This window comes from Nipponia nippon, unplaced genomic scaffold (assembly GCF_047370975.1).
Source record: "Nipponia nippon isolate SJK-2023a ecotype South Korea unplaced genomic scaffold, ASM4737097v1 scaffold_1, whole genome shotgun sequence".
NCBI lineage: Eukaryota > Metazoa > Chordata > Aves > Pelecaniformes > Threskiornithidae > Nipponia > Nipponia nippon.
In genome coordinates, this window is record NW_028262290.1 from 116,710,011 (window position 1) to 116,731,343 (window position 21,333).

At 42.2% G+C, this 21,333-nt stretch overlaps 1 protein-coding gene across 3 annotated transcripts in view; it reads right to left on the reverse strand.

Annotated features, from left to right (window-relative positions):
• Window positions 1–14,497: 14,497 nt before the first annotated feature.
• Window positions 14,498–21,333, reverse strand: part of PDCD6IP (programmed cell death 6 interacting protein) — a 36,586-nt gene continuing 29,750 nt past the window's right edge. For 2 of the 3 annotated variants that reach the window (XM_087768301.1, XM_087768287.1), the window contains exons 16-18: window positions 18,520–18,652; window positions 17,926–18,149; window positions 14,498–17,137 (exon numbers count right to left, since the gene is read on the reverse strand). In XM_087768301.1, coding sequence (XP_087624427.1) covers window positions 16,969–17,137; window positions 17,926–18,149; window positions 18,520–18,652 — 526 coding nt within the window. In that variant the 3' untranslated portion in view covers window positions 14,498–16,968. The remainder of the gene's footprint in view (window positions 17,138–17,925; window positions 18,150–18,519; window positions 18,653–21,333) is intronic. The other variant, XM_087768296.1, reaches the window with a different exon arrangement.

Genomic DNA, 21,333 nt, shown 5'->3' on the forward strand with positions numbered 1-21,333 from the left:
TGATTAATCCATCAAATTATGACAGTGTTCTGAAAGGTTGAGCAATGCTGTGAACTTCATGGTTCAAGGCTTCACGGTTGGAAGAAATCATCTCTTGTCAGCTTTCCGCAGGCTCAGTCAACTCCACAGATACTCTATCACATAGGTTGAAATCCCGTTTCAGTTAACAAATGCCCTTGTTGGCTGGGTCTAGAAGAGCACCTGGGAAAATTTACGAATGAGGTATTGCGTGCTGACTGATGCCCTCGTGCATGGTAGTGCCTTTGAGGGATGCACAGAGAACGCGAGAAAAATATTCTGTTCGTTGGAGAAACAGGAGGTGAAGCTGAAAGGTCTTAAATGTGGTCTAAGTCAGAAGTGTATGACATGGGAATCAAAATGCCTGCTTAAGGGGATTAAAGAACAGAGTAACATGGCACATAGGATGTACTTGCAGAGAAACCGCCGAGTGTCACCACAGTCTTTGCTGGTTTCTGGATTTCCTCAGCACTGCCGACAGTCCAGCCCTGAGCAGCAGAACTGCTGCGTGAGTTCTTATGGCTGGACCTGGGTACCCAATGCTGGATACTCAGGGCAGATTTAGAAAAAGAAGAAAGCCAACGGGGAAAGGTATGAACAGAGACTATCAGGCTGAACTATACAAACTACAGAGTTTTGAACACGCTGATACAGTCAGAAAAATAGTCTCTATTGGTTCTCACCTCCCCTGTAGCCTACACACAGATGTTTTCATTAAGGTATTAGGTACAGCTCATTATAATGGTGTCAGGATGTTTGATCGAGCATCACTGTTTACAGCATGGGAAGAGCACCAACTAACAGGAAAATTGGAGGTTCTTTTTCAAAACCACGGTGACTAACAAGTTGTTGAAACCTATACTCTGAAAAAAGCTTTGTTTTTTATAGAGGGAACAACATGACCCCATTATGACAATACGGATGTTTCCCCATTTTGCCTGGACTGCAGACACCAAAACAGTTTTCAGTGCAACAGTGTTTATCTGGGTATCTTTTAGTTCACTGAAGCAAAAGCATCCCAGATTTGTCAGATTCACTGAAGTTTATGCTGAACAGCCAACAAGCTTTGCAGAAAAACAAAACTTTTTTTCCGGCAAAGCAATGGACCAAGTTCTTGAGTAACATCTTGGAAGTAAAGTCACAAAAGAAAAGCATGATGTGAGTAAAGGCAAACTTGACCTGTACTTGAAATCTAATGTTCTGCCAATGAATTATTTAAGTTTTCTCCAAGACACCTTTTAGCAAAGATACTACTGATGCTAGGAGTCTAAGATGCATTAAAATACAGCAAGGTATTCCAGTTAGCTATACCTTTCAGACATCCCTTAACTGCAACAGGTAAGCATTGGCCAGCCTGAAGAGAGCTGTCTGCCAAAGGGGACCCTGCTCTAGGCTCTCCCTCGCACTGGTGGTACCTGCAGTTTATCAAGGTGACATGTTGGAGCTTCAAACAGGTCCTGGGTCCCCAGTCTTCCTCCTTTCTTGCTAGTCACTTTGCAGGGGCTGACTGCATTTACAGCTTTGATGAGCTCTGTGCATTTGTGAGAGCACAAATTAAATACTGCTTCAGCCTGTGTGGGGATATAAGAAGCCAATTTGGCACTTTGGTGTTTTACACCTACTCTAGCTGGAGGATCACCTTTCCACCTCACAGATACCTTCTTTCCCAGATCATGTGTATTGCATTAGGAACTCACTGCTGGATCTGTAGTAACTGGTAACTTGCACATACTGAGAGGTATCTGCTCTGGGAGCTCTCAGATTGAACCTGCTTAGGTCCCCCCCTGCAGTGGTCCCTCCACAGTGATCATGGGACAAAGTGGTACCAGTCCTACACCAGCCCATGTGTGCCCCCTAGATAGAGCAAAAAAGATGGTCCTTGCCCTCCCATCCTATTCTGGTGTCATAACCCCATATCCCTCCCTCTACAGCCTCACCCACCGGCCCCTACCTCCTTAGCCATACTCAGACACCTGCCTGCACCAAAAGCCCACAGACCTGGGCCTTGGGAGCAACATTTCCACCCCAGCTGGCCCATGGGAAGCACTTGCTCATGTGGAGAGCCTTCTCCTGCAGCCCGACTGGGAACTGCTTCCTCTTGTGTTGTGAAGCCCTTTCTAAAAAAGATGAGGTCTAATTGCTGCTTTTGTGCTGCTGAAGTAGCAAAACCCTCGGCAGGGCGACTGGCAAATGGACGCTGAACCACTGCACAGGACATCCACAGCCTCTCAGAGGTCTATTACGTGAGGTGCCCGAGGTATTGTCTGGAAAGAGGCACGTCAGTTGAGGAGGATCGCTTATTTAAAAAAAAAAAAAAAAGCTACATTAAAAAAATCAGAAAATATTATTAAAAAAAGGTGAGGGAACTGAACAGTACAGAAAAGGAGGTATAACAAGAGGTCTATGAAAGCTCATTGGAGGTTGGTTTTCTTATCACACGAGCCTCGCATGTTTTTTCAGTAGAGCCTGTACCTGCATTCAAGCACAAAGCAAACTGCCACAACTCATCTGTAGTGCCACTAGGTAACTTGAGCTTAGGTTAGGAGATGTTTCGTATCAAGAAAAAAAGAGAAATACATTTTTGGCACAGCACGCCAATGCACTTACATGTCTTGCCTGAAGCTAAAATGTCAAGAAAGACTGAGGTAGACAACCTCTTAGATTACCTTGTTTGGAAATTTGGTTTCCTGTAAAGGATCCATGGTGCTCTGGAAGGGGCAGAATTTACAAGCAACTTCATCAGAAAGTTGCTTAAAAACAACATCTCACACAACCGTCAACTGCCCACAGATCAAAAGCGTGAGCAGCCAACTCAGCTGGCTATACTGTGGTTTTTACTGATTTTTGCATGACTTTGTCCAACGGGAAGTAGGGCTATACTTATGTTTGGAAGGAGGTGAAAGGATTGTTATGCTTCTGTGTTTCATGTGGAAGAGCCTGAAGCATACCAGTGACGCTGCATTTTGCTTACCTTTAGACTCCGAATCTGCCTCTGGGGACCATGAAGTTCATGCTGAGAAATAAAAACAGCAGAATAAAGAAGCTTCTGAACCCACATCAAAATATTTGAAAAATCTGATGGGGAGGTAGAGAGCACGGGAGCTCGCAGTGCAGTCCTCTTGTCAGGAGTCTTTCAGAGAGAGGTGGATCTGGCAAATTAATGTTACTGGGATGATAAAATTTGTATCACACTGGGAAGGAAAGGGAAACAGCCCAGTAGCAAAAACAGAGATGGGAAAAGGTGTTCAGATTTCTTCACTGCAGCACTTTACCTTCTTGTAATGTTTTCGCCGCATCTCTGCGTACTGGTGTCTTTTGATCTGTGTGTCCTCCTTTATGTCAGTTCACAGTGGGCTGCAAGGAGACACACAGCGCGGAGAAAACCAACCAGCTCACACACAGACTGGAAAGAGACGGGGATTCAGACTCCAGGGACCGACACAGCAAGAGTAAAAGGTGCCTTGGCCTTTATCTGCTGGCATGCCGATGCTGTCCACAGCACAAAAACTTTAAACCAAAAAGCATTTTTATCTATATTTCAGGAATGCCTGTGCTATTGTTCTGCCCAACTTAGAAAGTGCCAAGTAGACTGATGGGGTATTCATGCCAGCTACTGAAAGGCACGTTTGCCAAAACGATAAGGCAGAATCTAAGACTGGTGATGCTTCAGAGGAGAGAGAACAGCAACAACCCACCAACACTAAAAGGCCGTCCGGAGAGAGGAAGAGGTGCTCCGAACCCACCAACACTCAGCCGTCACAGGGTACTTACACAAGGTTTACACCCAATGATGGCACCAGGCTCAGAAACCTCTTTTTTCCTTCTTTTTGTGTTTTTTCTTTCTTTTTTCCTTTCTTTCTTTTTTCTTCTTTTTTCTCTTTTTTTGTTTTTTTTTGTTTTTTCTTTTTTCTCTTTTTTCCCTCCTCCCCTCCCCCCGTCTTTTTTCCCCTCTTTTTTTTTTTTTAATATTTGGGACAGTAACAAACTTATGAAAATAATTTCTAAGTATGCTGCACAGCCTAACTTCACCTGCCTAACCTTTGCCAACCTGTCAGCCCCACCAGGCTGCACAGGCAGTGCTAAGCAAACCATGGTTCTCCACTCTTCACCAGCAACCTGTTTCCTGGACTTGTGTGCAACAGGAAGGTCTTTGGGGAGACACGTTGCTTGTGAGCTACAACCAACAAACCACACGACCACCTCCGTTTTGAACCTGAACTCCTATCTGACACCTTGCTGGCTAAATATTTAGTACTAGTTAGCATAGATGGCAACCGTTATCAAGTATTTGGGAAGGATGAGGAAAATGAGAAATTAAGATTCTTGTACAGAAGGGTCATTTCACTTTGACACCGGGTGGTAAACAGTCCCAGTTAACAGAACTTAGACCTTAGAAAATATGCAGGTGACTGAAAAAAAAAAAAAATCTCAATTTCTCCTTGTGCAAGCAAGCTGCTGTATTGGTGATAGGTAACTCGGCAGCATACCAAGCGCTGCCTGAACCTGCTCTGCTGACGAGCAAGCTTCAGCTTCTTGTCTGCGTACTAACTTCGCCTTCAGCTTTCCATGAAACAGTGCCCTGAATTCTGGTAAAGCTGCTCTAACTAAGTGAAGAAAAAACTTCAGATTTTTTGCTCAACCCCTAATTTTCCAAACTGGGCAGAGAAGAAACGCTGCGGTTTCGCTCCCGGAGGAGCAAGGCTGGCTGCGGCGTTCCCTGGGCCCCCCCTGCCGCCCAAGACCTACCAGCATCCCTGAAAGCCTCGTCCCTTTGTTTAGGTCTCTTACCACAGTGCTGTAGAGGAAAGACAGACCTTGTCCAAAATGAACTTTTTCTTAGGAATTAGCTAACCGCTAACATTGAGAAATATTGAACATTTTTGATAGTCAATAACAAAGGCGTTTGAAATCTCATTGCGGCTTCAAGTGTTTTAGCGAGTTGAAGGTTAGCTCAGCGTATTCCTCCAAAGGTTTGCCAGTGCAGAATTAACCAGAACATACATCATTTCTTTTCCAGGCAGCATCATTTCTGATATCTTCAGAGATAACCGCATGGATCAGGAGGATTATTGAGGCATTAACTGCTCTGATTACATTCCCTACAGTTTAATAACAAGAGCACTGAGACTGTAGGTGTATCAACAGAGTTCTGGATTTGTAAGTAAAGAAAGTTGGGGGTTATTAGCAGAATGTGAGAAAAGAAAAGGTCACACACTCAAATGTGCCTCTGAGGATACGGCTGACGTATTCTGTGGGGCAAGAAAAGTGATTTCTCAATATAGCATCATGAGTTTTCTGATAAGAAGCAATAGGGACTTTGTTAGAAAAGCTGTAGATCCATCTTGTCACATCCAGAGTGCTTTGGCTGTGAACTTAACCCATAAAAAATAAGGCAACTGCATTTTGCAATATCTGCCTTTTAAAAATATTAGCTACAGCGTGTGCATGGTTTATGTTCCTATTTATCTGCCAGCGTCTACAGTGATAACTGCACTAGCTCCTGGATTTTTTTAATCAATAAGAAGAAACTTACTTTCATTGGAAACAAAAAGCTAGAAAATGGGGTCTCGGCAAAATGGTGGTTGTTATCTGCCCTGTTGTTCCTTCTGTCTAGTGTTTTCCCCAAGGAAGTATCCTGCCCTCTCCATGGAAAGTTTTTGGTTGGTACTTCATGAAGAAAGCAGAGAGGTAGCTGAAGAACCTTACAGCTAAAATTACAAGCTACCAATGAGATTAAACATATTTTTCCCAGGCACATTTACTGAAGATAATACAGAAGAAGTTTACAATTCTATTGTTCCAGCTCCCTGTGCCTGTTAAAGTGCAGAAGACAATCTGTAGTTGCTTATTTTGTATCTAAGCAACTGTCAGACTCTATATCTACTAATAAGAAAGGGTATAATTATATGCTGCTACTTTAATTAGCAGCAGATGCCTATGTTTATGAAATAAAATGTAAGATTTTCTGAAGTGCAGAGTCTTGCTTATATGCAAATTGCAAGAGCACTTTTGTAGGCTTCCAAAGGCTTCGTTTGGCTGCGGCAGCTCGCTTGGGGCAGGGCACGGGGCACGCACGGCCAGTTGCTGGTGCGCGTTAGACCACGGGCTCAGAGCCCATCTGTCCTGAAGGCCCTTTTGGGAGAGCTGCAGGGCAAGGATAAATCAGTGTCTAACTTGCCTTTTTGACACTCCCGGTGCTAGCGTGAAGCAGGTGCTTGCCCCTGATTCAAAGACCAAGAACTGCCAGCACACAGCCTGCTTCAGGCTACCTATTTCAGTCCCCCAGGGGCTGTTTTCTGCAGGACGTGGTTGCAGAGCAACCAACACAGGGGAAGAATCCTTAACATAAATTTCTGATCTCATCGAGGTGCTTCAGCAGCACATAGTGATGCAATGCAGCATTTTTCTTCAGAAGGAATAACAACAGGGGCTATTGCTGAGGGCTCTTCTTTGCATATAAGAGGAAGAGAGTACCAACAAAACCAAATAAAATCCACAGTCTTTCAGAAACCCCTGAAGACAGATGCAGACAGAGCATATAGATGAGAATAACCTTGTCCAGGATAGAAAATACTTGTTAGATGAGTCTCTAATTTCCATTATTCAGTATTTTTAGCCCTGTTTCCATGGAAACAGCACTGTGCAATGATGCTGTCCTGCAAGGGAATGAGTGGATGCACACATGTGTATGTACATCTGTGTATTCTTCTCCCAGCCTCCAGCAACTTTGAACAAATTTGCCAGTAAAGTTGAGGTTCCAAGGATAATTTGATGCAAACAGTTTTCTGAGAGCATCCAGGTAAGGGAGAAGTGATCTTGTAAGTTCTCCAGCCAAAGAAATCTCATGAGAGTAGAGAACCTGCATGAGAGGAGAATGAGAAAGAGGCTACCCCTGTTAACTTGCTGCATCTTTCGGTAGGAAAGCTCATACTCGCTTGGACATCAAACACTGTGACACACTGCCTGCCACAAGGCACAGATCCATGGGAAATCTGTTCTTGGGTTTGGAAGTCAAGGCCCCTGTTTAGAAGCCATCAAAATGCAAGACATCCTGCCTGAAGGTTTGGGATGCTGACAGAGTAACTATCATCTGTCTTGCCTGCTTGTCCATCTCTTGGGGTGCCTTGCCCTGCCACCTGCACTCTTCAGAAAAAGTAGTAGACAACCAAGTTTGGCCTATCTCTTCATTCCTTCAAAATGAGCTAGCATGCTGCTTCTCGCAGCCATGTACACCAGAAAAAGGACAGGTCGGATCATCAAGCTAAAATAGGGAGAAATGCTGAGCATCCATCACTACATTCCTCATTTCAGGAAGATATGAAATCCTTTAGTGTACCTTTATATTCATCGTTTTTATGCCCCTCTGTCACTGTTGCTAATCCAATTACAAGAACTAAGTTACACAAGACTGCACCCTAGTAGGCTGCATGATCATGCAAGCGTATAACCCGTACCTTTGTCTTCTTTTACTACACTTTCTAATCTCTAATCCGCTCTCTGCAAGAACTGGCAGCCATTTCTCTGCTCACTGCAGTAGAAGCTGTCAGCAGAGACACACACCAGATGCTTTCCCACAGAGCCCGGTTTTGCTCTCACCCTTACTCTGTGGCTCTCAATCAGAATTCAAGGTCATTCCGATCACAAATTTCTGTTTGTTTTTGGTCTTCCCCACGCACAGCGTTAATGCACAGTATGCAAAGCAAACCTCCCACACTAGGTATCGCTCAGAGCATGTTTGGAGGCAGAAGGATCTGGTTGAATGAGACACCTGCTAGCTGGAGCATTTGCATTTATTCAAAAGCTTTAGGGGCTAGTTTATTGTGTAGGACATTCATGACAAAGCCCTGTCAGCCTCACCTTGAATATGCTTTAAGAAACCATCCAAGCTTAAGGTTAGCTGCATAAAACTACTGTGACCTGCATTAAGCAACACTCTAGAAGAGGAAAACTATTTACACCTATGGTCATTTTCAAAGTGACCTGTATGACTGTTGAGCAGCATTTCAGGATTATCCTCTTCGCAACAGGGGCTTTGTACCTCCTGCTACACACGCAGTTTTAATAACCTGTGTGTAGGTAACGCTCAGTAACAGGTAAAAATCTACTGAGTGTGCTCCAAATGCCAGCACGTTTTCTGTGCCGTGTGATACGAATATTATTGCAGCTGTGCAGGGAACAGAACTCCTCACACCACCCTAAAAGACGGCGAGCACAGCTCCAGGGAATACACCAAGGCACAAGAAGTTTCTTCTTATATTACCCTGAGTTTTCAGCTCACCTCCTCACACTCCTCTCCACGGTGGATGAGAGGCCACACGAAATGCAGCCACCAAGAAAGCCACAGGAGGTAAAAAAATTAGCCCAGGTAAATTCACCCTGGGCACATGCTCTTCCTCTGCCATAACCAGCCTGCTACAGCATGAGCAATATTCAGGGTCCTGCTGTCAGCTCTATGTCATGGCAGAGACCAGTAAGTCTCCAATAGCACGGTCACCTTCAGGACACTTTGCTTTTCCACCCAACAGCATAAGCAGTTACCCAAAGTGGTGGCCCTCATCCAGAGGGGAGGAACGGAGGAAGGAGAAGACTCCCATGTCTGCTATTGCCTCCTCTTCAGAGATGAGGAGAGATATTTTATGCTAGCAAGGTTATTAAATGTGGGTCATTGCTATCGGTATTTCAAACAACCTACTGCCCTTCTGTCCCTTAATTAAAAATAGTGGGCATGAGGTGTTATTTCACAGAAAACTGGGGTGTGGATGGAGGGGCTCCACTGTTAAGCCCCACTGACAACCCTGTGGTGAAATACCACATGCTTAACATAGCCAAAGGTGGGGAAAAAGTCTCTAAGTCCAGAAAACTATCTTCTAGAGACTTACAGGTAGTGTTTCGATTTCTCTAATATCTTCACAACAGCCTCCTTTTATAGCACAGCAAAACTTTTTCTTCCATCAGCTTGTATCATTTCATCTTGACCTTTAACAATGCTGTTCAAAATCTTCCACACAAAGCTGATGATGCCATTGAGATGCAGGGATTTAACAGCAGTGCGGTACGTGTTGGATGATTAGGGTTTATGTTATGTCTTTCCATATAATGCCACCTAGCGTGCATTATATGGAAACTGCCAGACAGCCTTAGTCATTTCTTCCTTGCATTTGGGGATTAGAAGTGCCCTGCGAAGTTTTGTTTACTTCAAAGCAACAAGAGAAAGTGTTTCAAAGTGGCCATATGACAACACTGGAAAACAGCAACACACCAGGCAGGGTTTTTTTTGCTGGATCTACATCTGTTTCTGTGTGAGATCACATACTCCTTTCCTGCTTATGGAAATTAATACTTGCTGGAAATCACTGACTAACAAAAAATTACTAATAGAATACAAAATGCTCCTTCACTAATGAAATATAACTAGTGGCAGCAAGAGGCTGGACAAAGAAAGTCAGCTTTCTTAAAAAAGAAACTCCATTTGCTTTAAGATACTCCCGTCTACCAGCAGTTCTTGGGCTCTTGCACCTTGACCTGCTGTCTCTCCTTTCCTTCATAGGCTGCGGGGTTCACATTGCCCCTTTTTGTCTCCAACACTGGAGACTGGCATGTAAGCACCTGCCTTGATCTGTCTACTCAGATTGGTCACTCCATGGATGATCCTGCTCATTTCTAAGGCCTAACTCCCCATTACAGCCAGCCTGTGCCAATGTTGTCAAATCCACCGGATCCGCTGTGTCTTCCCTCTTGCCTTTTAAAGACTCTCTCTGCCCTTCACCAATTCCTAGCGGTCACCCAGCTCTCCAGCCCCACTGGAAATCACCTTCTTGACTGACCTCTTTCCTTACCATTACACTTCCCCCCCACCCAAGGAGAAAGGGAAAAAATTATTTTCCTTCACCTTTAAATTCCTTTTTGGAACTCTCCCTCCCTGCCTGTACAACTAAAGCTCCATCTCTTTTTTCCTTCCTTTCACTGCCATCGCTCTTTCTTCTGTTTCAGTTAATTGTTAAGCCCTTTCAACTTGAATTGTTTTCCTTGCACCACCCAAAACATTACGATTTATGAGTTCATGCTGTCAAAATCCTAGGGCCTTTCTTCCGTGCTCCCTCCTCTTCCTAAACTCATTTCACAAGCCCTGTTTCCTCAGCCATCGGCTGTCCTTCCACTTTATTCTGGCTCTTTCTCCTCTCTGACCACTTTGGCACCTTCCCTCTCTAAGTGTGGTGCAACACATCGCTGTGGTGCAACATCTGCTGTTAGTGCTGTAGCTGCCCCACGGTGACGGAGCTGTTACTGCCGACGCGCTTTTCTCCTGCCAGCAACACGCGCTCCTTCTCTCTGCTCCCGCTCTCAGAAAGGGTCACGGTAACACCCGCCGACCACTTTACTCCAATGTCACTTCATGGCAGCAGCGGCTGAAGCCTAACCAGATAACTTTGCACCGTGCAAATGAGCGCACGCATCGTCTTTTACATATGACATCAGATGAGGAGGATGAGTTTAAACCACGCTGGGTAGATTCAGAGAGAGACTGTCCAGGTATGCAGACTAAAGGCAGAAAATACCCCAAAGCTACATAACTCTTGCAGAGCAATAAAACAGTTTAGGATGACCGTGAAGTCTTACCTATCCCTTCACCTTCACAGCACAGCGCTCGGAGTCCAGTTTGCAGCTGGTCAGGATGGTGGACGTGGGCAGGTGACGTAGTTGTCCCTGCACTTGGCTGGTTCAGGCTCCAGGTCATCAACCAAGGAGTTTTCACGATACCTACATCACTTAAAATTGGCAATGCTTAATTAAAAGCAATTTGCCTGTCCTTCCACCAACGTGAACTCAAAAGCTCTTTTTGCGTACAGTCGCACCAAAAAGATCTGCTGGCAACGTAGAGCATTTCTCCGTTACGCGATTTCAGCCTGCCCTCTGCTGCAGGTTCAGCACACAGCGCCGTGCCGCTGCACCTCCCCTTGCCGTTTATTTTCCGAGAACGCTAACAGCACGGGCTGGCCCTATCTTACATGAACATACAACTCAGAAGAGTTTAGTTCAAACCAGTAAAAACTAAGAGGTCCAACAAGGTGTGACAAGGAGGAGACTTAAAAATCCTTAGTAGGAAATACGAAGCAGAGAAACAAGAGTTGTGTAGGCACATCTTCAGACAGACAGCGCTGGCGTTAATTCTCCAGTTGAAAGGTAGCTCACGTGGACACCGCAGTTTCCCGCCTAGCGTGCTCTGCACACTCTCGCCGTCACACAACAAAAAGCGGGCAGACTGACAGCAAACCCCCGTTAAATGCAATAACCTGTGAACGCTGTACCAGCCAAAATAGAGGGCAGTCTTCTGTTTCAGGCAACCGCTCTGTTCCAGTGGGAGTCAGCATTAGTGAAGCCTGGGCAACCTAACTCACACCACACGAGTGACGGCCCTCCTCTCCCCTGCCCCGGGGCTTTATCTCCAGAGACGAACCCACTGCTGCTTCTCTCCAACAGTTTTCAAGGCGGGTTTCCAGAGCGAGCCCAGTCCGGGCTGTGTCGTGGGACAAAGGTTACTTGAGATCAAAGCTTTCTCGAGGTTAGAGGTCAAAGGTTACTTGGGGCCAAAGGTTACTTTCCAAGGCGGATTTCCAGAGTGAGACCAGTCCACCTTTGTCACAGGACACAGGTTACTTGAGGTCAAAGGTTACTTGAGGTCACAGGAGAGCAGTTACTTCAGATGTAACATTACTTGAGGTCACAGGACAGAGGTTACTTGAGGTCAAACGTTACTAGAGGTTGAAGGACAAAGGATACTTGAGGTGTCCTTCACTTGAGGTCAATGGACAGAGGTTACTTGAGGTCAGAAGGTAGAGGTTAGTTGAGGTCAGTGGTTACCTGAGGTCAGAGGGTAGTGGTTACTCGAGGTCAAAGGTTCCTCAAGGTTAAAGGTTCCTTGAGGTCACAGGACCAAGGTTAATCTATGTCAAAGGTTACTCAAGGTCAGTGGACAGAGGTTACTTGAGGTCAAAGGTTAGATCATGTCAGAGCTTAATTGAGGTCAGAGGTTCCTCAAGGACAGAAGTTATTCTAGGATAAAGGTTACTTCAGGTCACAGGACAGAGTGCATCTATTCTAAGATGAAAGGTTACTCCAAGTCAAAGATTACTTCAGGTCAAATCTGGTTTTGGTGTAATTCTCACCAGCATCCCCACTGGAAGCCAGAACCAAGTCTCTAATGTGTCTTTGACACCCAGACGCTATCAGCTGTCGACGTGCCCAACCCACGCCCCCAGGCACGGGCCAAGGCCAGCTGGCTGGGAGGGCCCGTTCATCACCTCAGCCTCCCCTCAGGGGGCTGCCCCCAACAGCCCTGCGGCTGCCCTGCCTGCCCAGCCACGCGCCACGCTCGGCTGGCAAAAGCGCTGCTTGGAACGGGCTGCCTTCACACCAGCAAATGCTCCAGCAGCTTACCGGGACAGAGAACAGCACTCCAGTGCCCAAGAGTGCTTTAATTTAGAAGTGTAAATGCAGTCAGACACCGCCACGCAGAATCGCTGAATGGATTTAAGGTGAAAGAGCTGAACGAATCGAGAGCAGTAATTTGTGATGAAGACTTGGTGCTGATTTTGCAATGGCAGTCATCTCTTCCCTTTCATGCTTGATAGTAGAAAGGTGTTTTGTTTTTTTTTGCACACCTAGTTAAAATTGGTGGCCAGCTTCTTCCTATGATTAAGAAACACCACTCTATTTTCTTAAAGGAAAAAAAAAAAAAAAAAAAAGAGATACAACAACTGAGATACAGTTGTTACCGTATCAGGGACTACTACACTCAATTAGGGAAATTAGATGCAAGACTGCAGTCATCATTTGGCATTAACAGTAACTGTATGCTTGCTGGTAAAAGGTTACTGTAATTCCAAATTTGAGTCCAAATCAGAAACATCTCAACCTAAGCATAAAGTTTTTGGCTATTTGCCAGAACAAAAGCATAAGGGAAAAGTACTTAGAATGGTTGGAAAAAAAAAAAAAGAAGTCAAAATTTGTAATTTTTTTTTTTAATCTAGCAGTATTTAATTATGACAAACAGGATGTCAACTTTTTTAAACAATACTGACCACTTTAAATACAACTTTCAAGAGTTGTAATAATTCTAAAAAGCTAGCAGGTGACCAATGCTAGTCAAAAAGTGACAACAAAAAGCCCCAAATCCTCCCATGTCTTTCCCCGCAAACACTACACAAAAGCAAGTTTGAGTGTTGCTCTACCACTAATAGCTCATTTTTTCAAGAGCTAGAACTTTCAAAATAGTTTCTTTTAAACTAAACATAGCGGAGTCTTGAAAATTCAGGTAGCTTCATCCAACAGTATACAACCAAAACTTAAACACACAATCGCTCAGCTTAGTCTATTTTAATGTTGTGTCAGGATAAACACGTGCCAGAAAACAGGTTCCGAGATGCAAGTCACTTCAGAACTGACCACGTTTTAGTAACATGTACATCTCTCAGCTAACACAAAGAAAAAATTTGCTTTGCAAAGAATTTTCTTGCCATTTTCAGCTACCTGGCAAAGGGCGACGTTGTTTCAGAACGTCAAGGTCCAAATACTGCCTCAAGGTGCTTGGAAATAGCAAAGGACTACATTCAGTGTAGTTCAGACTAGATCCCACAGATCAGCCCTAAAAGCACTCAAAGTAATCCTACATCCTATTCAGGATTATAATAAAAGAACCATCGTTAGTTGGCAATGTCAAATTAGTGGTCAGGAAAGATGACACTTTTTCATATGGGCTGAAACTCTATTGAAAAGGAAAAAAAAAATTTGAGGAAAGACCTACTAGCCCTGCAATAGTTTGGTATTTCACTGATGATCCATAATTAATTTGCTTCGTAAGAATTCCTTTTCTCATTAATTGCATTGACAGCCTTTATGCAAGACAATATAAATGCCTGACTTCAAAGTCTCCAAAAGGATGTGACTGCAAACTTTTGTCTCCACCCAGCAACTGCAATAAGCATGGTATTATAGCCTTTTTCTAAAAAAAAATAAGATAAAATAAAATAAATAATCAACTTCTTGGAGTGCCCATGGGGGCCATTTATCTGCTAGGAAAAGTTAACTGCCCTTACAAGCCTTGAATGGCTTTGCCCAACATACCCGTGCTGCTGTGAGTCATATGCAACCCAGCCTAACATGAGTTCATGAAAACTAACTTTGAATCAAAGTTTCTGGAGGCAGGACCTTACCATTTCCTCCTCGTAGAATCAGAGGGAAATACACTCCATCGGCTTTGGGAATAAACACAACTACAAGGACTTAAACACAGCTGTTATTACAGAGCAGCAGCTGTACCGTAAAGCACCTGCACATGCACAGGCTACTGTTTCATGTGGTAGCCAACACGCTGTGTGCCTTCACCACAGCACAAACTTACTTGGCGGCCCATAACTTATTTCCATCCTTTCCAAGGTAACACTTGTCTGAAGCCAAAGGACTCAAGAGAAAAGCCATGAAATAAGGTTTTCTAACTGATTTTTTTTAATAAACTATAGAAGAACAAGATAACATTTCAACCAAAGTCATGACAGCTGCATGCTTAAAAGCAGATACATACATGTGTCTGGATTTTTCTGTTCTCTTTAGGGGGAAAAAAAATAAAAAAAGAAGAAAAAAGGAGAAAAACGGTCATGTGAAAGCTGAACGTAATGCATAGATTTCTATACATATTCAAATAGTAGCAGGCTAAAGCAAGCAGTAACACAACTGGAAAAAATATTTTAACAGTGGTTCTAGAATCTTAATCGAAACCTTAAAAAGGAAATTTCAGTTCTAGGAATCTTTATGCTGAACAAGTTACATTTTTATACAGCATTAAAATAAGTTTTATAAATTGAGGCACTAGAAACAAACTTACTTACACAATAGCTCAGATGCATCTAATGCGTGAACTGAAAAAAATCTACAGGACATAGTGTACTAGAAATTTAAAACTTAAAAGGTTGCATTAGACTTGCACTTGCTCACATTGACACAGTGAAATTAGTGGAAAACTACTGTTTTTTCCGTTAGAGTAAAATCAGGCTCTGATTGTTGGTTCCAAACAGTTATCTTCCTAGCTTTTTCTCATTGTCTTCGCTTGCCTCTTACGTATTATCATCAGGGGAACAAAAACTGGAGAGGTTTCTGTGCCACCCCATTCAAAAACGTTTATAAAGAAATACAAAGCACCCGTCCTTGTGCACGGTTGCATCTATGGTGCTGTATTCCCTTACTCCATATCCTGTTCCCCCACATCACTGAACTTCTACAGGGTTAATACATTTGTTTACATTTATACTCATGTTCTATGAGGGATGCTTATTTTTACCTTTTGATCCACGTTTTCCATGGGGGTCAGGGAGTATTAAAGACAAGTAGTCTTCACAAAGTAATCGGAGTGATCGCATAGCAAGAAGAACTTGAGACAGAAAGAAAGGAGCTCATATGGATACGTATGCTGCTTTCTTTATGAGGAAGAGTATTCAAGATCCAGTGAGGTTTCCACCCAGATGCTACAATAACTGGCACCCTCTAAACCCCTACATTAAAATATACCTCAATATTTTAATCAGGCACTTAAATAGAAAAACAATGCAGTAACATTTAACATAGGTATTGTGATAGCTATTCTGTAAGGCCAGAACATCTTGCATGAAACACTCAGGATATTAACTGTGCCACAGAACCAAGTAACTCATGTCAAAGGCTAAAGGAATAGACAGTCCCTCACTAGACAAGCATGTTTAAAAAAAAGAAAAAAGACTGAAAGATGGTTAGCAAATATTTGGTAGAAGCCATTAACCACAAACTTATATTCTTCACTATCTAATGCAAAACGTAGTGCAAGGTTATTAATCCCTTGAGAAGATGGATCCAAAAGTAAACATTCAATGTGCTTTAAATTTACAAGATAATATTTTTTTCCCCACAAAAAAAAGTTTCTCTGCTGATAACAAGCTCCCTGAGGGAATATATTAGTTTTTTCAAGGGAAAAAAAGAAATAATTTAAAAACATGATCTGAAAAGCTCCAACAACCAATAGTTGCCCTATTTTGAGCCATAACACGTTTCTGATCAGCATTTCTTTGGAAAACGTGGGTTAGACCAACCAGTCACTGGTCCCGTAAGAATGACCCTGACGTCCCTTCTTTTAAGTAGTATTCTGGAGATGAGAGTAACCATTCTTTTAAAACAGTAATGAATGTATTTCAGTCCAATACACTTCAAAGTTATAGGAAAATTCTACCTGCAAGACTTCACCTACCAAGATTTAAATGGTTAGTTATAGATTCTGTCACAAAAATACAGAATCAAGGAAAAGAGGTGGAAATTCAGTTGTAAGGCTAAACACTTGAGAAGTCATCTTTATATTATGCAAGTCAAGGGACAAATGAAAGAATCTAACAGACACACAAAACACATTTTTACGGTAATGAGAATGCCAGGTGTTTAAACCATTCTTAGGTAATTTATTTTTTTTTTACTGATGATTTACAAGGCCTTGATTATTAGACAAAATAGCATATTTTAACTGAACTCAAAAAAATACAAACCAATAGAGCATAGAAGGAAATGCTATGTGGTTCTGGAGAATATATCACATCCAGCGCACGCACTGCTTCATTTTTCGCATCTGAACCCATTTGTTACTTATAGGATTTTTGCAAAGAAGTATTTTGGTCTAGCCAACACGTAGTGTACAGTTTCAGACCACTGAATTAGGCTCTAATTCTGGTATTAGTCTACAGTCTAAACCACCGCAGCAGGTCTTTCAAAGTGTTTAGTGTAATCAAAAACTGATCTAGACATTTTTGAGCAGTTAACAATAAACAGGAGTTATAGACTGCATACAGTTCAGTATGGTACATTAACTGAAGCTAAAAGTTTTAGTATGCTTATTGCCAATTTCTCCCAAATTTTCACAAGCAGAACTTCTTTGCAGATACATTATTGCTGAGGGTAATAAGGCTGTTGAGGAAAAGGGTATCCAGGTTGTTGAGGTGCCGGATATGGTGCTTGTCCAGGGTTTTGATACACAGGTGAGGGCGCATATGGCAGATTATACTGACCATACATGTATGGATTATAGCCCATTGGCATTGGCATCTGGCAATACCTGTGGGGGGTGGGGGGAAACAAAAGCATACTTTAGTTGTAAAACACTGATTATGTTAATTTGCAAATAACAACTCATTAATAGATACAAAAAGACATGCAACCACCACAAATGCTTTCCTTTCATTTTCCTTTTTGTGCAGCAGACAGCATGGTAACTTTCAAGGATCAAACATGAAAAAAAATTATAATTCATGGAACAGAAATGCAGACAGAAGGTGGAGTAAAGGCAACTTGCTGGAACTAGAACTGATCTAAATTGATTCTCTTGTGTTTAATATCATTGTACATATTTTAACATTTGCTGAGCCTGCTACTGAAGGAAAGAGCATCTGCCTTCAGTTCTTCATGATGACTCCAGAAAGATGGAAAAAAGCATCAGAAGACAGCACACTACTCAACTGGAACTTTTTCTGTATTTTTCATCATCTTTAGCAAGATACCAAGATTTGAAAAATGAGATATGCCAACATTTTTGAGATAAATAACACCAACTGATTATGCAAGGTCTGGCAATAGTCCACAAACCACAGTTATGGAACTGCAGCCCTATCTCCCTTCTCCTTTAAAAAAGACAAACTACAAAAACCTAAAATGAACCCCCACAAACAGTACCAGCGAATGATTCCAACAAGAATTACACGATTAAAACTAAAAAATCATCTTGCCTCAAACACTAAACACATCTTCAATTATAACAATAACCAATTTAAAAACGTCACATGCAACAAACAAGTGCTTTTAGATAACAGGATAACAAAGAACTGCTTAAGTACTCCCACAGCTTACCCTGGGTAACCTGGATAAGTTGGGTAAGGAGGTCCCTGTGCCTGTGAAGGTGCAGTGCTTGCTGCGGGTGCACTGGCTCCTGGAGTAGGAGCAGGAGCAGGAGCAGCAGCAGGAGGTGCAGCAGGAGGTGCAGCTGTTCCAGAGGGTGCTGATGCAGAAGAGGAACTGCTTGCTGCAGAAATCACTGGTGGTGGTGGCCGTGCTGGTGGCTGTGGCTTAGTCCCCTAACAAGAGAAAGTGAATTAAGCTGGAGCTTCTTTCTGGAAGTCTTGGAATCAAAAGCCGTGGTTATATGATTGGTTGATTTTTATTTTTATTTTCATTTTAAACAGACATTCTATATTTACTCTATACAGATAATAACGGAAAGCATCTAAAAAGCAATAAGCTTTCCATTTCAAGTCTATAAATTATGAACACCAATAGTACATAATACACCTCTCTGCATTTAGACTTTGCCCTCTATTTCACTTCAACATGTTTCCAAATACACCGATATATTAATGAGTGATATACACACATTACAGATCAGTTTGCAGTGCTAAAGTATGGACTTTCTATTTTCAACCCACTAATTCTGTAGCATGTATTTACCACCATGGTTCTGGGTGCTGGAGTAGGAGTCGGCGATGCAGCAGGCTTAGTTCCTCCAGCTGATGTGGTCTGATACGTAGGCAGAGGAATAGCGGGAGCACTGGGTTCCCTAGCAATGCTTTGTTGCAAATCTCTATCAAAAACAAACAAGCAAACATACAGCTTAGTTCAGTAATTGTTTGTTATACACTTCAGCAAGCTAAGCTAAAAAGATGCAACAGAGTAAATCTAGTATTTAAAGCATGATCATTGAGCTAGCTCAAACTAAATTTGGAGACCAAATCACTTCCACAGAAACAATCCTCTAGCCAATCCTCTGATTAACTGTTACATTTATTTTCTAATAATATCTTTATGTTCCAACTCAATACTGGACATACATCACTGAATTAGCCAAAAGCTTTGGGATCAGAAATTATAGAATAGTCTGAACATTTAGCAACTTGGAAGCTTTCCCGAGAACCTAAGGAAGCCTCAAGGCTATGGAAAAGGATAAAAGTAAATTTCAGTAATTTTGACATGTAAAGAGATGCTCAAATACAGAAGAAAAGCAATGTTGTATTGCTTGTAGATTGCCCTAAATTAAATATTGCATGCAGCTAACAACTGTTAAAATAAGAAAAAAAAAAAAGAGCCTGCTAGATAGTCTGCAATATCATTTATATCCGGGTAAGCATAACTATCAAAAAAACCCTGGCAAAAAACTGAATGGCTCAGCACATGAGCTTTCAAGTTCTTTATTCTGTTACCTCTACTGTTGGAATGACTCTTGGTAAGATACAAGGAGGCTTTGGTGTCATGTTGTGCTACAAGCTGCCATTAAACAGTATAATTTTACAGTCAGCTTGTCATGAAAACTCCGAGAAAGCAGTTCTAAGTTACATATTCAGAGGAAGGTAGTGCATTTCTCAATGCAAAGACTCAATATGTGAGATAGGGCAGATTCTTCAGAGACACCTTCGGAAGCATTTAAAATTTCAGACAATTTTGCATAAAAATGATAGGTGAGCAATATGTAATAGCTAGAACTTGATAGCTGGCATTCTGAAACAGAGGATAGGAGACTGACAAAGGTATACAGTCTAGTTAGCAACAAACTACAGCCTCCTATTATATAGCATGCAGAGGTGAGCTCCAAAGGAGAACAGAACTGGCAACTTTTGTAGAAACTTGGTAGAAAAAACAAGACTGAATGAAAAATTCCAAGAAAACTGTCCTCCTAGTTACTCCTGCAGTAAAAAGGAATGATGGAGAAAAAGCTGGAAATACTGTCTTGATGCTGTGTTACATACGCATATGTATATCTCAAACTGTTTGCTACAGACAGTGGGGTTAACTATTCAATACTGTATTATACTTAAGCTAACAAAACCAAAATTTAGTATCTTAGGAGATACTAAGATAGATATTAATATCTTCGAAGACACCTTAACATCTTAGAAGATGACATAAGGGATGGAAGTAACAATTTTCTTCTTAAAATTACGCTGCAAAGACCGATGGCTTACAGAACAGTGGTACCTACCATGCAGAGTGAAGTATAAGTGACAAAACACATAAAATGTGAAGCTTAAAACATTATTAAAACTGATCTTCCAATGGGCAATCATTGTGGGGGGGGAATCTCTAGTTTTAAATGAGAAACCATCTAAACACATTTATTTTCACTAAGTGAAGATGCAGCCCCCAGTCAATGGCGGGGGGGGGGGGGGGGGGAGACGACACAGGGAGAGGGGGCAAAACACATTTTGTTCATTCAAATTGTGGGTTGGTCACACCAAGAAATAAATTTTTTGGACATATACTGCAAATATCCCAAATCTGATCACTGCCCCTAACCTTGACAGGGTTTCATGTCACTGAAGAGTTAATACATGAAGCAGTAAGAGATATCATGGCAAGATTCAGATGAATGTTATATCAACACTAAATCTACAGCTTTAACACAGAATGTTAACATATTAGAGATGCGAGATATTCAGACCTAAGCCTTGGTTAGGCAGCCTGCAGCTTCCAAATTGCCTGAATGTAGGAAGTGGAAGAGAGGTGGAAGGGATTGCATACAGTTACTAAGAACTAACTCACAAGCACAATGCCTGACTGGAAAAGAACAGTCCTACAAAGGATGAAGTTAGGAACTGTAAAATTTGAGGGCTGAGCATCCCATTCACAACATGGGACATGCACAGAACAACTGCAATTTCACCAACAGAAACTTTACTAACAACTAACCCTGTTTATAAAAGGCTACGTGCTTTGCTGAAGAACACCGATTAAATGGCGAGACTTTTCAGTTATGCTTTCCTCTTAAGAGGAGACCCTAAAAATCACAGGTGAAGCATACTATACTAGCCTGATCACATGTGGGGGACAACGGCAACATCAGACACTTCCCTTCACATGAAGGACAAAATCTACTTCTCTCCCCAGCAGTGCAGGCAACCCACATATCTAAACAATGATAAAATATCAGACTAGATCAGACTACGCAGCAGAGGTGGAATACCAACGTTTTTTCCCCCCACCACACTGGGTACATAGAAGGCAATCATATGCAGAAGCATTTATCGAATTTCTCAAACCAAAGTGACAGCAGAAACAAGGTGCAGAAATCAGAAGTTCACCAAAGGAAAGAATAAAATAAAATGATTAAGAGACGCATGCCAAAAAGAACTGAGAGCGAAATCATAAGATGAAACAGATTCATACTGAACTGTATAGAGGAACAGTAGAGCAGACTTCAAAGTAGATTTTTGTATTTATTTCTCCTATCACTTTCCTCTTTTTTTCAGGGGATGGTAGAGTGGGGTTAGC